Consider the following 15,764-nt stretch of genomic DNA (forward strand, 5'->3'; position numbering starts at 1 on the left):
CTACTCTACTAAGACTCGAGGGCCGACTTCACGTAACTAAACTAAATGGCTTAACTAAACTAAAAAGGAACTAAACTGGGATAAATCTTAACTAAAGGCGTACTGTACTTTGCTTAACACTCACTATATTCAGCTAAAGCTGGATGCGTATTATATTATATCTTGCCTTGCCTTGGTAGAGCGAAACTTTGAACCCAACACAAGCAACTCTCCAGGTTTAGCGATATTGATGGGTTCCAGCCTCATTCCACTACTTACGCTTCCCGCAAGAGAAGAGTCTTGATTTCGATTCGAGAAGGTAGTTATTCTTCTTCCGATAGTCATATTGATTGATTCGAAGAGACTAGAACGATACACATTCCCTGCATTTCTGCCAGGAGGCAGAAATGGATGGTGGAAACGGATGCACGAAATACCAAAATAGGAGCAACTTATTAAATAGGGCTATCTATACAGTAGGTCAAATAGGATCAAGTTTTGCCAATTCCGAATTCAAGTACGAAAACTAAGAAGTTGGCACTTTTAACACAAGGAAAAGGGAGCCCACATAAAAAATCGAAAGCGAGTTGGTGCTTGGGAAAGATACTGGTACCTTTAGACTAGGGTCAATAATTCATTAACATTTTTTTATTTTCCTGGCTTAAGGCTTTCACCGCAGTATTGTCTTATGCTTTAGCCAAGTATAGCTCTTAAATCTGTCTGATTTGCCAATCCAATGAATCATGATTTCCCTTGCTTTTCAGATAGCCTTGACATGAATGAAATGTGCACTTGACCGTTATCCCTTGCTTTGATTACACTCTCTCTCTATTCTTATCTCTTGTCCGGCACCAATCCTTCTTCTTGATCCCAACCTACTAAGAGTTTTCCGATCGTCATCCAACCAGTAACATGTGATGACCGAATCGACTGCTCTGTGAAGAGTTGGAAGTCAAGCTAGGGGATATTCTCTCTCAACCTATTCTTGGGACATTGGCCAAAGATAATAAGCGAAGAAGGAAGGCAAAGATACTTGGATTCCATTGATTATCTTCCATTTCATCCTGCACTTGATTGCAAAACAAAATCAGAAGCTGTTCTCAGATCCGTTCTCCGCCGATACCAATAGGAAACCTCAGCTGGAAACTCTCTAGATAGCTTCTTAGCGCTTAGCTACTTTCTCCTTCTGCGCCGCTAGCGCTACTACTCCTAGTGATAGGAATAACATACTCTTTTTCGCGATGAGGCCCATCTTGGACCGGTAACGTATTCTAATGATCTGGATCTCTGGCTTATCTCTTACTTGACGGATTCTATTTCAGCTAGTGGGATTTCATTTAAGTGACGATAATCAGGAAAGAACAGGGTGGATTGGCTCTGATCGATACCATCTAAAAGTGCTTGCTTCATTCATTCGTGACATTACTGGTTATTCTTATTTAGTTTCGCCTCGCTCTTGGAATCATGCGCATGGCTCCATGCATATTCATGGGGGGCCTAACGAGTGCTACGAGTGAATGCGTAGCTTTGTCTTCTCTTATTCAATTTCGAGTTAGAGGTTAGAGGGAAAGAGAACTCCCCCAAAGCAGCCATTCTCTTAAGAAGAGCTATTATCCCTTGTTATTTCTAAAATGTGTATCACCATACTGAATCTAGCGCAAAGCTAGGAATGATTATCGGAAGTTGGCTACTTACTTAGACTTAGGTAAATCAGTTCCTTCTCTAAGACCTAACTGCGCTGTCGAGGGTGATCTTGAAAGAGCACATGAAGGATAGGGAGGGACCGGAATTCCCCTTTTTTAAAGAGCTGCTTGTACTCAAGCTTGAAGGTGGAGATCTTATAAAGGTTGCCAGTAAGCAAGAAGCAAGCAGGTATCTATTAACAGCAATAGTCAGAGTCATATAAAAGGTAGCCAAAAAGAAGCATCGAATCCATCAGGTTGTATGAAATGAAAGGAGACCCACAGTCCCACTTCTCCTTCCCCCCGCCCCAGAAATGGGGCGGGCCTCGTTCTTCTTGACGATACCACCGTTCAAAAAGACTACACCTTCTCCCTAAAAACGGAAATCTGGTTTGGCAGTCACAAGGAAGATTGTGTACCCCAACTCAAAAAAACAGGCACGGGACTAGCCCGCTGTCCCGAGGACAAGAAAAAGGCTGTGTTTAGCCTTTTCGTGCGCGATCCCAATCGTGGACCGTTAAGTCGATATGGGCTTTATCTTAGGTTCCCCCGTATAGGTATAAAAGAAAACCCTTTTCCAGTTCATGTTATCGAGGACCTGGGCGATTTTTACCCGCTTCTCGGCGCTCGCCGTTTCAAGGTGAAGATCTTCGTTAATCCTTTTTAGGATTTTTTATTTTCGTATACGCTGGCATGAGCGAATAACATTTTTGATTCGTTCTCGCAAGAACGAAATGGATGGTGCTTCAGGTTCAGGGTTCGGCGGGGTGTGGCTTGTGGATGGTTCGGACGCGGCATTTTCCTCCGACTCCGATAAGTTGAGGTACTTTTGCCAACTCTCAGAGGCGGATCCCGAAGCCGACCCAGAAGAATTCATCCAATTTATGAGAGCGGATTCGCTACCGAAGAAGACCCCCAAGAGAGAAAGAATCACCAAGGCGAGACTCCCAGGGCAGCCCATCTTCTCAAAAAGGAAGAGAGGGTGAGCCCAGAACCCCATTCTTTCAAGAAAGTTAGAATAGAATGAATTCTGTCGAAAAAGAAAGCAGGAAAATAGGAGTAAGCGAGTAGGGTCAACAAGATTCTAAACGAATACGCGAAGGATATTTTTTATATTATTCCAATTATTATTTATTGATTGATTATATAATTTTTTTTAGATCCATATTCATTTTCATTTGCAAATACAAACTCTCTTGCATTTTATTTTGACTTTAGCGCTAAGGATAAGGGAACGGAGAAAAAAAGAGCTGGCTTGGCTGGTACATCAAGCATATGACATATTGCTTGTTCGGTGTGGTACACATATCTGTCAATGTCAATCAAGTAAGAAAATTCATTCCCACTGTCTGAGGAAAAGGTGAAGAATTGCAATTTATTGAGCTTGTAAGGCCCGTCCCCGATAAAGGGTATAAATAGGGCTATAAGTAGGCCGTTTGCTATTGCAATAAGGGCTGCTCGCCTTTCCTTTTGACGGCTTGGCTTCCTATCGCTCCTATGTAGTGGTCGGCCTTAAAAGGAGTCTTCCTACCATACCATCATGCATGCCTATGTTATAGTGCGTTAAGCTTCGGCAGAAGCAAGCAAGATGATGAAGCGAAGCTTCGTAGACAAGGCTCGTTCCGTGCTTTACTTACGAGCTCGTGTAGTAAGGCCTCGCCCTACTTCAATAAGGGCTTATGCACTCCACTCGTAAACGAGCGTTAGAGCTTTTTGAGCGAGCGAGCGAAGCCTTCCCTCACCCGAGAATTGCATTTCCGCTTCAGCTTCCCCGGTTTAGTTGGTTTGGAGGATTAATTGATTGGATACCCAATCCGCATAATCTTTCAAAGTCACTGCTTCTACGACGATAGGCGTAAAGGCATGATTAGTTCCACAAATCTCACTGCACTGACCATAGTAAACTCCTTCTCGTTGTACCGAGATGGAGGTAAGATTTGAACGACCAGGTACAGCATCACATTTGACACCTGAGGAAGGTACAGCCCAACTATGAGGTACATCAGCGGGTGTTACAATCATACGTAGATGAGTTTTGGCTGGTACAACCACTCTATTGTCAACTTCTAATAAACGTGATTGACCCAATTCTGGATCATCTTCTGAATCGTATAACTGTCAAAAGTGAGTGACTGTTCATCGGAACTGTTATAGTCCGAATACTCATAAGGTTGGGTCGACGCCCGCCTCCCCCCAAACTTGACTTGCAAGTTTCCCCGCAAAAAGCTCTCCACGCCTACTCTTATTTTTAAAGAGCGCTATTCTTCTTTAGTTAGGTAGTTCTCCCCCCTCTTGAGTCACCCTTATCTAAAAAAAAAGGACGGAGTCTATCTAGATCATAGGATCACTGTATTCAGAGGTCAATTCTCTTTCTTTGACCTCCCACCGTTCACGACATCCCTTGCTTCTCGCAAGAACGGCTCCTCGGTGGAGGAGTAGAAGCGCTGGTCCCCTTCGGCCAAGTGCTTGTGCGTGCTCTTACCTACCGTAGGACCTCCGTCCCCGAAGCGAAGAAGGAGGAGCAGGAACAACAGGTTGTCCTCTCTTGGCCCAGTAGTTCCGCAACTACTACCGTGGTTGTTGCCAACGGGGATCCCCCATTCCGAAAGGTAACGGGGCCGGCCCTTAGGTCCAAAGTTGTATGCCACTGCTGTGGTGCCGATAGATTCACTACTGAAGCCCCGTTATCGGACATTGCGGGCTTAGCATCTATTTTTCGTATATCGCTCCACCACACCGAGAAGAGGTATGTGTACCTCCAGCAATAACAAGAATGGAACCATAGGCTCCTATGCTGGGAGCATTTCGGGGTATAGGTCTAACCACCTCAACTCCCCGTTTCTGGCATGCTATAGTTCTTTTAGTCTCTCGACGACGGGAATGGGAGATGACCGGTAAGCCAGATGCTTCGCGAACCACCGGTACATTTCGTTGCACTTAAATCACCCTCGTTAAGAGGCGCACTCCGATACCATTGATGTCCAATAGCTTTGATAGTAATGGCTGGATCTACTAATACCCCGTCCATTGAGTATAACAGAGCAAACGATGGTATAGCAATGAACAATGGAATGACACTAGGAAAAATGGTCCGAATAATTTCGATAGTAGTTCCATGAACAATCCTTTGCGGGATTGGATTAGTTTGCTCGTTGAAATGCCATAAAGCGCGAACCAACATCCGTGATACGAAAACCAAAATCAGAATGAGGAAGAAAAAGATATCGTGATGTAAGTCAATGATTCCTTGCATCATAGGTGTTGCTGCGTCTTGAGATCCTAATTGCCATGGTTCCGCAGCATCACAAAGAGCGATTGTGAGGAATCGACATTCTAATGAACGAAGAATCATTGGCAGCACCAGAAGTAGGACCAAACCGAGAGTGAGTAGCATAGACAAGGATAGATTTGTGAATGAGACATAGTACTCACCAATATTCAGATCCAGAATTGGGTGAATTCCAAATTGATATTGATCCAACGGGCTGTTGAGATTAGGTAGGTTACCAAAATACCCTCTGCCTTGTTGGGCAATCAAGTAGTCCCAGTTGCCCTCGGCAGACATTCGGGCGTGCAGATCTTGTATTCTCTGACCAAAACAACTACGTCCCTGAGGTGTGTGAATCTCCTCGAGTAAGGAGCGCCAAAAAGCGTCGTAGTCCGCAATCGCACTCTCACGCCGGATACCAGAGAATAGATTCACACGGAAAGCGCTTATTTCCTGTACTGACGGGAGATTCAGGTTCCTCTCACGCAAGATACCTTCCATTTCTCTAAATAAGGGGAGGGCTCGGAGTACCCTATGCACATCCTCCACCGATTCCGATTCTCGATTTAGTGGGATTCCAGGCATCCCACGAGTTGCAATCATAATGGGTTTACTACTTGATAATAGCATTTTTCTATCCGTTAATAAAAATATCATCGTACTTGACAATTCCATCTTTTTCAGCTCTGCTCCCAAAAGAGAAAGGAGACTAGACTGATCCATTCTTGACGTCGGCGTTGGTTTTTCCAACGAAACGAAAAAAAGAACATTCGAACAAATAGACTTGATTCCATGACAAAACAAAATGCTAGTTCTAACGAACAGCGTTTGTCCCATCGACTTTACTTTGGCCAATGATACTACTACTACTATATACTATATACTATATACTATATACTATATACTATATACTATATACTATACGCGTTTTCTGAGGAGCAACATGAGACTTGATTTTCCTATAGTCTGGCTACTATACTATACTATAGAACCCTGGGCCATGTTTCCCGAGAGAGACTGCCTTCTCTCAGGCCAGCAGTCTTATACTTATAGTCGACTGCTCTATGACGATCTGACCTCTTTCCTGGGCTCTGCTCGCTCGTCTACGCTCCGACCAATTCAGTCAAAATCGAAAAAACGATGTTTCGTCTAAGAATAAGAAATAGTAGTAGTAGTAAAAAAGTGCACTTTTTCCATATATTTCGAGGGATCCCTATCTTTATCTCTATCCACAGAGATACCTATCTATTCTATTCTATATAGAGAGAGATTTTTCTAAAAATTGATCTAGACTATCCTCTCCTCTATCCGGATAGATATGTCCCTATGAGCGACTAGGCCGATCTTTTTTTATATGTTTTGGCCACGTCCGTTTCCGCTCCGAAGAGGAAGGTTTGGATCTTTCAATCTTATGTCGTGAGGGATGTGACCTATGTTAGGTCCATAAGATACCACAGCTTTTAGTGTTCTATGATTCACCTCCGAATAATGAGTAGGTAGTTCGATCCTTTTGATTCTTATCTTCCTAGTAATAGTAAACGGGGATCCGGAGCAATAGGTCGAATTTCTATATAATTTGTTTGTGTAAACAAAAGGGCTTATTGCTCTTTTTCGGTTTTCGTTTTCCTCGATAACTTTGAGGATCTCCTCTACCCCTTCCTCTTCCTCCTTCCTTCTTTTCCATAAGAAGAAGTATTTGAAATGAAACAAATTCCTCTTCATTCTGTTGTGCTCAGCGAAGGAACTGCCTAAGCATACTTTTGCGGATCCAAACTTCTTTGTTCTTTCTAAGTCTTCTTCTTGCATATAAGAACGCAACTCTTGCAAAAACCCGGATTTTAGTAGTAAGCGGCATCCCCTCTGAGTTGTGAGTAAGCGGAACCATTCTGTTTTTGTTCTTCTCCAGATTCTGACCGGTAGGAATTTGCCTATGATTTTTCCAACTGATATGTCGATATAGAAAGATCTCCTTATTTCTTCACCGCGGGTTCTCGCGTCATTTTCTTTAAAAGATATTAGATCACCATGGGAAACTTTAAAATGAGTAATGGTTACCAGTCCATTATTCAAACAAACCCTTCGATGACTTATCGGCTGCCTTGCTTGAGGAAGAGTGTCACTAAAACGGAGACGAACCGGAATCACGTCCGATCTTGTTTCTTGATTGAGTAAAAAAGGGATATATGAAGTTCGTTCTCTTCCTCTGTGCATCTCCCTTATGGGTAAATCCCCATAATAAAGGGACAACTTTCGTGTAGTTTGTGATTTGATGTTACTGTTTAGATTTTCTCTCTGAGAAAGATTTCTTTTAATGGATCTCCTCTTGTTCCTCAATCTTCGGAGAATGCGGCGTTGGATTAGAGAAAGTTCTCTGTTCCGAACATTTCCTGGAAGTAGACGGCACGTTTTAAATCTTAATGCAGGCATATTTCGTTGAATCAGTCTTTTTCGCCACATCGCGTATAAAGGGAATCGAACCCAACTCTTCCACGAACCCCCCACGAATGGTCCTCCCTTAACTCAATGAACTTTGAGAATTCCTTTGCCTAGTTTTTTTCTTTTCAGTTCTCATAAGTCCTTGATATACTAGCCTCAATACTTGACCGACTGCGTCACAGTGCTCAGGTAAAGTGGCAGTGGTTGAAAGCGAGCGGAAACGTCAGTGTTTTCTGTGCGTTACGATAGTAGTGGTGAAAGAAAATCCAATTCAAATATCTCAACGTAAAAGGAAAATCGTTTCACTTTGATTTGAAAAGAAAGACTCCAGCTAGCTATATGAGATCGAACTTCTTCCATCACTCTATCTACGATATTCATTGCACCATGATTGAAGGCCTACGCATCTTCTTTCGGGTATTTCTTATTGGTTGACATAAATTATAGACACCGTGGGGACGTCATCTAGACAAAAAGGGAAACGATTTATGATAGATTACCATCAATCCCATCTTATGGTGTTACACCCATGGACTAAAGATACTAGTCTTCCTACATTGCATCTATTGGGTTGAGAGAGGATCTCCTTTCTCCTAAAAATCCTCCTTGTCCATGATACTTACTTGCAATCAATTCATAGTCTTCCCAAGTAGCTTCTAGGTTGGACCAATGAATGAGCACTTGTGGTACCGCTGCATTTCTGGAACGGCTACTGCCTACATAACTTGTCTTCCTCTTTTCAAGGAAGTCAGTATCAGACCATATGTAGTTCTCGTCTCGAGGGTCTTACTTCCTTTTTCCCGGACCAAAGAAAAGAGATAATTTATTAGCCTTCTCACATGGACATAAAGACACGAGTTAATCATTCGCATGCAGCCTCACATAAACAACAAATAACAAGCGCATGCAGCCTCACATAAACAACAAATAACAACGCGCACAAGCTTAACACTCATATATTTTTTTAGATAATATGGACATAAGATTCCCCTCTTACCCCTAACTAACGATTATGCTGCTCTCGTCCTGTTTTTCCATACTTCCCGCAGCGCAAGAAAAAGAAAAACTAGAAATAGGAACAAACCGAGACCGAGAGCGAGAGCGAGAGGGTGAATGCCAAATTGATCCAAAGGACTCTCCGCTAAATGCATCGCAGCGAAATTTGCCGCTAAATTCTCATTCGCTAGCTCAGCTATTCCGTACTTGAAGGCTTCACTTTCAGTGCCATTTGCTACTAAATCCCGGAGCTGTGATCGAAGAAATCCTATATTAGCACTCCCCCCATGTATTCGTTCGGCTGCAACTAGAATCTCTTGGTGATCCCTGCCGGGCATTAATTTGGCCATTTCCTCGCGTATAGCCCCTTGATATTCTACGACCCTTTCATCGGTCGGGTTTGGGGATGGCCGATTTACGGACGAAGAGGAAGAGGGAGTACCACTGTCCGTTAAGAATACTCCTTTCACGGAAGAAGGGGATGGCTGGTTCACAGAAAAGGATGCTAATGGCGAGGGTTGATTGACAGAGGAAGAGGATGCTAATGGCGATGGTTGATTGACAGAGGAAGAGGACGAGGGAGTCCCAAAAGAAATGAATCCTTCTGAAGAAGAAGGACTATGAGAGTGTAGACTAGAATTGCAAGACAAAAAAGACGATGAACTGGTGCTACTGGCACTCCCTCCCGAAAGATCACCCATTTTATTTCTGATATCCAACATGAGAAGATCTTCTGGTCTAGAATTAGTCGTTTTTTTGCATTTCTTTATTTGGTTGGGAAAGGAAAGAAGAGATCGCGAACCGCGCCCACACAATCTCTTACACAGCAACACTGCTTGTCAAGTTAAGTAGCGACCTGCATACAGGGGACCCCCTCGTGCCCCACCCCAAGGGCTGACTCTTCTTTCATTACATACGATTTTTGTTACTGATCAAATTTGATTAATGGATGTCTCAGAAGACAGGCTTTCTCCGACAAGAAAGATGAGAGGAACCGTGGAGTTGGACCAATACGTTGGAATAGATAGCTCTGTTGCTTACTTTCAAGCTTTAGATAGCTCTGTTTGTTACAAGCAAAGAAGAAAAGATATAGCTTTAGTTTTACACCAGCTACGCCCTTCCCCATTGCAACGTTGTTGGTTTTCGTTTTATTTTTGGATCCATGCAAGCCATTTCCTGTTGATAGGAAGGCAGAGTAACAAGTTGATTTCGAGTACCATACCTCCTTTCCGGTTCACAGACAGATCGAGGGTCACACCTTACACTTGCGTCACCTGCCTGCCCTTCTCGGTTTAATTGAATAAGACCTAGGACCAAGGATGCATTTTTTGAATGGAGTCTTCTCTCTAAATATTTCCGGGAAATATACCGGGTCAAACCTTCCGAGCTAACTGGACCCTACCCTTTTTCAGAGAATCATTCCTCCCCCACTCTCTGCCCTTCTAAAAAGAAAATGCATTCCTTCGCACTGTGCTTGACTTTCGCTCTTATAGCACTCTTTTCCTTAATGCCTGTTGGCTCTAGCACTGTGCTCTTTGCTTCTAGTCTCGCTAGCTATGAAACTTCCACTGAAAAAGAAGAATTTCCACGCCCACCAACTGCAGAAGCTCAATCAATGGCCACTACCGACAAGGGGACAATAGAGCTGCATTGAACACGCATCCAGCACCTCGAGTCACTACCAACCAGAAAACGAGCGATATAGGAGGTAGACTGCCCGCTCCACAACGAGTGAAGAGTGCCGTAGAGCTGGAGACATATCCTTCCTGAAAGCCAATCGATCTGATCTGTTGGATAGTGCCTGAAAAGCTATTCCTCGCTAGCGCTGTCTTGTCTGTTCCTGTTCTGGATTGGGGCACGGGCTTTCTGTAGATTGGGAATTGCTGCTTCAACAATAGGAGCACAGGGCTAACGCCTCTTTGTTTAGGTTTTAGAAAAGTAGAAAGGAGAAAATTGGACTTTCAGAACTAATAACTATATTCTTTGTCTGATTTCTTTAATTGTCCGAGTTCTCTCATTAATGAGTTGGCTCGGCCATCATCAAGTAGTGAATCCCCTCTCGGGGAAGTCCCATTTCTTTCTGAACGGGAGTCGGAGTTTCTACAAATTGTATTGGAAGTGGTATTTGTAGATTGTGTCAGTGTTTAGCCAAGATGTCTCCCTTTGCGAAACGAATCCAAGGGCGGAGTGTTATCGCTTGCGTCGGTCCCACCCACCCTTGGGAGGGCCCGCCGGCCTTATCCTTATCCTTATAGTGATCTCGCTTTGAAAAGAGGACTTTCATAACAAGTGGAGTCGTCTTGTGGGTATCAACAAGAAAAACCCTTCTCACATAAGAGCTCAAGAATAGATGCCTTGCCCCGAGAACAGGGATTTGAACCATTGGACTTTTCTAGCTGTCCTGCCACTGGGTTCCAAGTTCGTACGTAGTCTAGTCCATTTCTAGGCAGGAATTGCATTTTATGACATTGGCCCGTTCCTCAATACAATAGTTCCGTAGTGCCAGGTGGGAAGCATCCTTCTTTGAATATGATGATGGGCTCCCCGGTTTCAAAGATAATAAACCTATAGTTATATTACTTGCGTGTTGGTAAGGCGGCTAAGGTTCTTACGTATCATAGTTTAGTTCCTTGTTTGTCTAAGAGGAGTTCATATAGCCAGTCCAGTATGGAACCAGATCCGGATATCCGTACTTTTGGTGGTGCGGTTCAGAGCAGAGGAGAGGTTCGGTAGGTTGACAAGAAAGTGCGCCGCTAGCTTTTGTGTGTTCACACAAGGTCAGAAGGAACCTCCGAGTGGATCCAACAAAGAATCGATTCTATGCCTTCTCTTTCAGTGTTCGTAGGGCTGGAAATTATACACGCTGGTAACTAGTAAGCTGGAATAGTCAGGTTAGGAATGGAAAAGAAGGAAGGAGGAAGCGAGTTCTCTACTCTAGTGAAGCTAGTGCTAGTTCTGTACTCTAGTTCAGTCCCCAAGGCGCGAGTGAAGCCCTTCTCCATACCTTCGATAAACTACTTGCCTCATGGAAGTTCAAGTTCTCTTTCATAGAATGACTGGCTTTACATATCTCCTTATTCGTAGGAAATGAATGGGCAGCAACTTAGAACCGAAACCGGAAGGCAAGAAACCGAGCTATTCAAGAGAGATCCGGCACATCACAAGATAACGAAACAACTTGGAAAGCTAGTTCGGAAAGTTCACCTATGAAAGCCCTACTCAATATTGCCTCGGGCCAGGTCAATAGATGAACACATAGAAGTGAGTAGAAAAAGCAAACTTTAGTGAATGAATGCGATCTAGACCCTGCAACTAGACCGAGCAAGAGGAAAGGAATGCGATCCTCAAATAAAAGAATCTATCTAGCACTAGCAGCAAGGAATGAGATAGAACCTCGAGCAAGAGATATGAGCGTTGATCTGATCTTATGAGAATACTGCGGCACTCTTTTGGTTCTTCTGATTTCTAGTCTAGTTTCCTTTCCTTAAGGGACAGGGCGGCGTAGAGCTGAGGAGAGAGACAGATGGATGGCAGATGTGAATGAATTGCAATATGCATGCTGCCTGCCACCGAGGAGTAGTAGTATTGATGCCAGTGTGGAAGAGTTCGCTGGATCATTCTACCGGAGTCAATCAGTTTGATTCGTAACAAATGAGATTAGTTCACGTATAACGAGCATAAAGACGAATCTAACCGCTAGTTACTCTACTCATTGGCTCCATCCCGTTTTGAGGCCTTCTCTTTTTCGTGATCTGGGCCATAAATCAATGGTGCCGCAGTCTATGAAGCAAGAATGGCCAATGACATACGCTATGGAAGCCGTAAACCTGGATTGGAAAGCGGAGATTCTTCTGAGAGAACTGGAACTCTGACCCAAGGCAAGACTTGACTTCTCTGATCATCCCTTCCCTGGCGCCTGAGCCCGGCAATAACAATAGCAGACAGGTCAGTTGTTCAAGTCCGTCTGGTTGATAGGTCAGCTCAGTATAGAATCTTGTATGGTAGTCCAGTAATGACCAGGCAAGTGAACCGGCTTGAGAGACGTAAGAACCGGGAGAACACAGGACGCACGGAAAACTTTCCTGCTCGAGTAACAGAGTCTTGGCTGGCGGAGTTGGAGAAGGGGCACCGACCAGAAGCTAGACAGAAGAATGACCTTATTTTCCTTTACTCTCCATTCCATTTGTCCTTCAACCGGATTAATGGTCAACGACATTTACAGCCTTTCCTTCACACAAGGTTTTTAATCCATCTCCCCTGCTTAGGACAGTAAGGGGAAGTAGCGATATTCCGATTCCTTCGTGGGGAATCAACGAAGGGTCCAGCTGCTTTAGTACTTAAGTTAACGCCCCAGCCCTTATCCAGAAGGTAGATGCGGTAAGCCAACTCCTATCCTTCTTGCGGAAAGGGCATTCAATGCCATCTGAATTCCCTTCCTTGCTTCGAGGAGCAGGTCGAATAGTCAAAGAAGGGGATGGCTAATTCCAGGAATAGAGTAGCATTCTCAGGCACTACCCTCAGTTGCAGCCTCAGTCCATATAAAACAGTCAATCTACCAGCAGCAGAGGCTGCAGATACATGTCCACCACCTGTTTATCTACTACCATAAGCGGGAGCAGTTGCAGGTAAAGAGTGTTGTGAGGGCTTTCATTTGCGCGTTAAGGGCAGTTTCTGTTATAGCACTAGAAATCAGTGCCGTTAGTCCCTTCTCGAACAGCAGTTTTAGCAATTGAATCAGCTGTTTCCTAATAGACTAGGCTGTTAGCAGGATTTGCAGGCGAGACAGATGAGGAGGCATAGAAGGAGCAATTCCATTATGTGCTAAAGGCTGCGGAATAAGAGCTCTTAGTCCTTTCGGCGTAGAGAACGAATCCTCTGTTGCAAGAAGAAGGGCAATGCCGATTGTAAGGTTAAGTATTACGTACGTCAAAACCAGTCAGTGACTCATTTAAGTGTTGTGCGAAAAGGTAGCCTTTTGGCAACTGCAACCATCCATAGCGAGCGACGGAAGATCAATAGGCTGTTTTTTCATAAGTTGATAAAAGGAGAGAGCAGCTTAATGAGAGAAGTAGCAGTGAGGGCGCTAAGCAGGTGTCAAGTTAATTGGTCTGAGAGCCAAGCCAGCTTTCAATTTCAAGTAGTAAAAAGCAGGCATTAAAGTAGGTGAGTAAGTCAAGTTCTCTATATGCTTGAAGCTGATACGCGCCTTTGTTGCCTTCTGTCTTCTTCCCTTTGGTAGTTCTGTTTCCAGCTGAGGAATTGGAATAAATAAGTAAGGCTAACTAAAAGAGAGAAGAGGGTCTACAGTCATTCTATCTCAACACTGAAGAATAAGACGTCTATCCTTACTCTTGCATTAAATAGAATAATCAGAAAGGGAGGGTAGTATAGATTTGAATCAAGCTTCAATTCCAACTAAAGATGAATCTTTGAACTATCTGAAGGGAGCACTTATTAAATACAGCGACATAAATAATTTAGAAATACCCAAGATGGGTCGACGTTCAAAAAGACGCTATCAGTCATATATCCCTGTCGATAAAACAGAAATGAAAAACAAAACTCTATTTTTTGTTGCTGATCTAGAAACTCTTTTATTAAAAAGACGAGACACGGATGTCGACAAAACTCACGTGCCCTACGCAGGGGGGTATATGATGGTTGATATGGAAAAGCGGGTTAACGCGGAGCATATTACGACGTTCTATGCACATGACTACTCAAAAGTGTGCCAGGATTTTCACGATATGAGTGAAAAGATGCTCACAGAGATGATTAATAGAATAGTAAAGGATGTTCAAAGAAGAGGAAGTTCAATGGTTGTATACTTTCACAATTTATCTCAGTTCGACGGTATTATGATACTCTCTTTTTTAACTAAAAGTTATAAAAACTGTCATATAGAGCCCATCATGAGAAACGACTGTATTTATTCCATAAAACTGTATAAGGTATCCAAAAATGGGGATAAAAGGCTTGTTTTAACGTTCATGGATTCGTACCTCCTGTTGAAAGTAAAGCTCGCTGATCTAGCCAATAGTTTTTGCCCAGAATTGGGGGGGAAGGGATCTTTCGATCACCAGAATGTCACCGTTGATAAACTACCTAGTATTAGGGAAGACTCTTTAACTTATCTTAAACAAGATATTCTAATAACAGCTGCTGTTATGCAACGCGCTAAAGCCATTATTTGGGAAGAGTATGGGATTGATATCCTGAAAGTATTAACAATATCAGCATTGGCCCTAAAAATATTTAGACGTGTTTACTATAAGGATGATGATGATAATCGCATCTACATTCCTGACGATAATGAGGCTCAATTTATTAGGGAAGGCTACTACGGTGGTCACACGGACGTGTATAAGCCATACGGGGAGAATTTGTATTATTATGATGTAAATTCTCTATACCCCTCATCTATGCTAGATGATATGCCTATAGGCAAGACCCGCTGGGTTAGTGATCTAGGATCAAAGAAATCAAAGATTGTGTTGAATGATATGTTTGGGTTCATTAGAGCTTTTATAATTTGTCCTAAGCATATTAAAAAGCCTCTTCTACCTTATAAAAAGGATGATGGTACGATAATCTTCCCCACGGGGAGATTTCTCGGTGTTTATTTTTCTGAGGAGCTTAAGTATGCAGTAAGTTTGGGCTACAAAGTATACCCGATCTGTGGATATATCTTTGATAGAAAGGAATCACCATTCAAGCGTTTTGTGTACGACATCTACAGCAAAAGGCTTGATGCTAAGGCTAAAGGGGAGAAAGCTCTGGATTTCATCTATAAAATCACCATGAACAGTCTCTACGGGAGGTTCGGGATCAGCCCCGAAAGCACAACGACTCAAATTGTTTCTACAGAAGAAAGTAGAAAATTAGCTCTCTATAATGATGGGTTTGTTCAAAGTTATGAGCTTAGTTCAGACAAGTGCCTAGTAACATGCAAAAATGTCAGAAGTTTGGATTTACTGAAGCTTAGTTCAGACCGCCCTACTTATGCTGCTGTTCAAATATCGGCCGCTGTCACGGGTTATGCCCGCATAAGAATGCACCCATTCATTTCGAGGGATGACTGCTATTACACGGATACGGACTCAGTCGTTGTTGAGAGGGAACTTCCTGAAGAAGAGGTATCACCTACCGCTTTGGGTAAGTTTAAGCATGAGCACTTTGTCGAATATGGCATCTTTTTAGCACCTAAGTCCTATATGCTTAAGGCATCTAGTGTGGACCAACCCATAATAAAGTTTAAAGGAGCGGGTAAAGATGAGGCTGATGAAGAATGGTTCATCAACCAGCTAGCTGACCCTAGGGCTAAAAAAGTGATTTCATATGTCCGAAAGTTCAGTAGAAACTTCCGTGAACTGTTGGTTCAAGAGAAAATGTGTAAGTATACC

At 43.2% G+C, this 15,764-nt stretch overlaps 1 protein-coding gene across 1 annotated transcript; it reads right to left on the bottom strand.

Annotated features, from left to right (window-relative positions):
• Positions 1-1,927: 1,927 nt before the first annotated feature.
• Positions 1,928-9,262, bottom strand: LOC118475772 (uncharacterized). The gene is made up of 2 exons (XM_035963961.1): positions 4,626-9,262; positions 1,928-3,831 (listed from the first exon to the last, which is right to left on the bottom strand). The coding sequence occupies exons 1-2, from the start codon at positions 5,764-5,766 to the stop codon at positions 3,728-3,730; spliced, it is 1,245 nt and encodes a 414-aa protein (XP_035819854.1). The 5' UTR covers positions 5,767-9,262; the 3' UTR covers positions 1,928-3,727.
• Between the last annotated feature and the right edge of the window lie 6,502 nt (positions 9,263-15,764).

The sequence above is a fragment of the Zea mays genome, unplaced genomic scaffold (genome assembly GCF_902167145.1).
Source record: "Zea mays cultivar B73 unplaced genomic scaffold, Zm-B73-REFERENCE-NAM-5.0 scaffold_626, whole genome shotgun sequence".
NCBI classification, from domain to species: domain Eukaryota; kingdom Viridiplantae; phylum Streptophyta; class Magnoliopsida; order Poales; family Poaceae; genus Zea; species Zea mays.

Bases quoted from the DNA above. Each gene is read 5' to 3' on its own strand.
- LOC118475772 (XM_035963961.1), bottom strand. From the start codon at position 5,766: ATGGGACAAACGCTGTTCGTTAGAACTAGCATTTTGTTTTGTCATGGA. The intron at 3,832-4,625 runs GTGCGCCTCTTA...CGTCGACCCAAC, and splicing joins TGGACATCAATGGTATCGGA to CTTATGAGTATTCGGACTAT.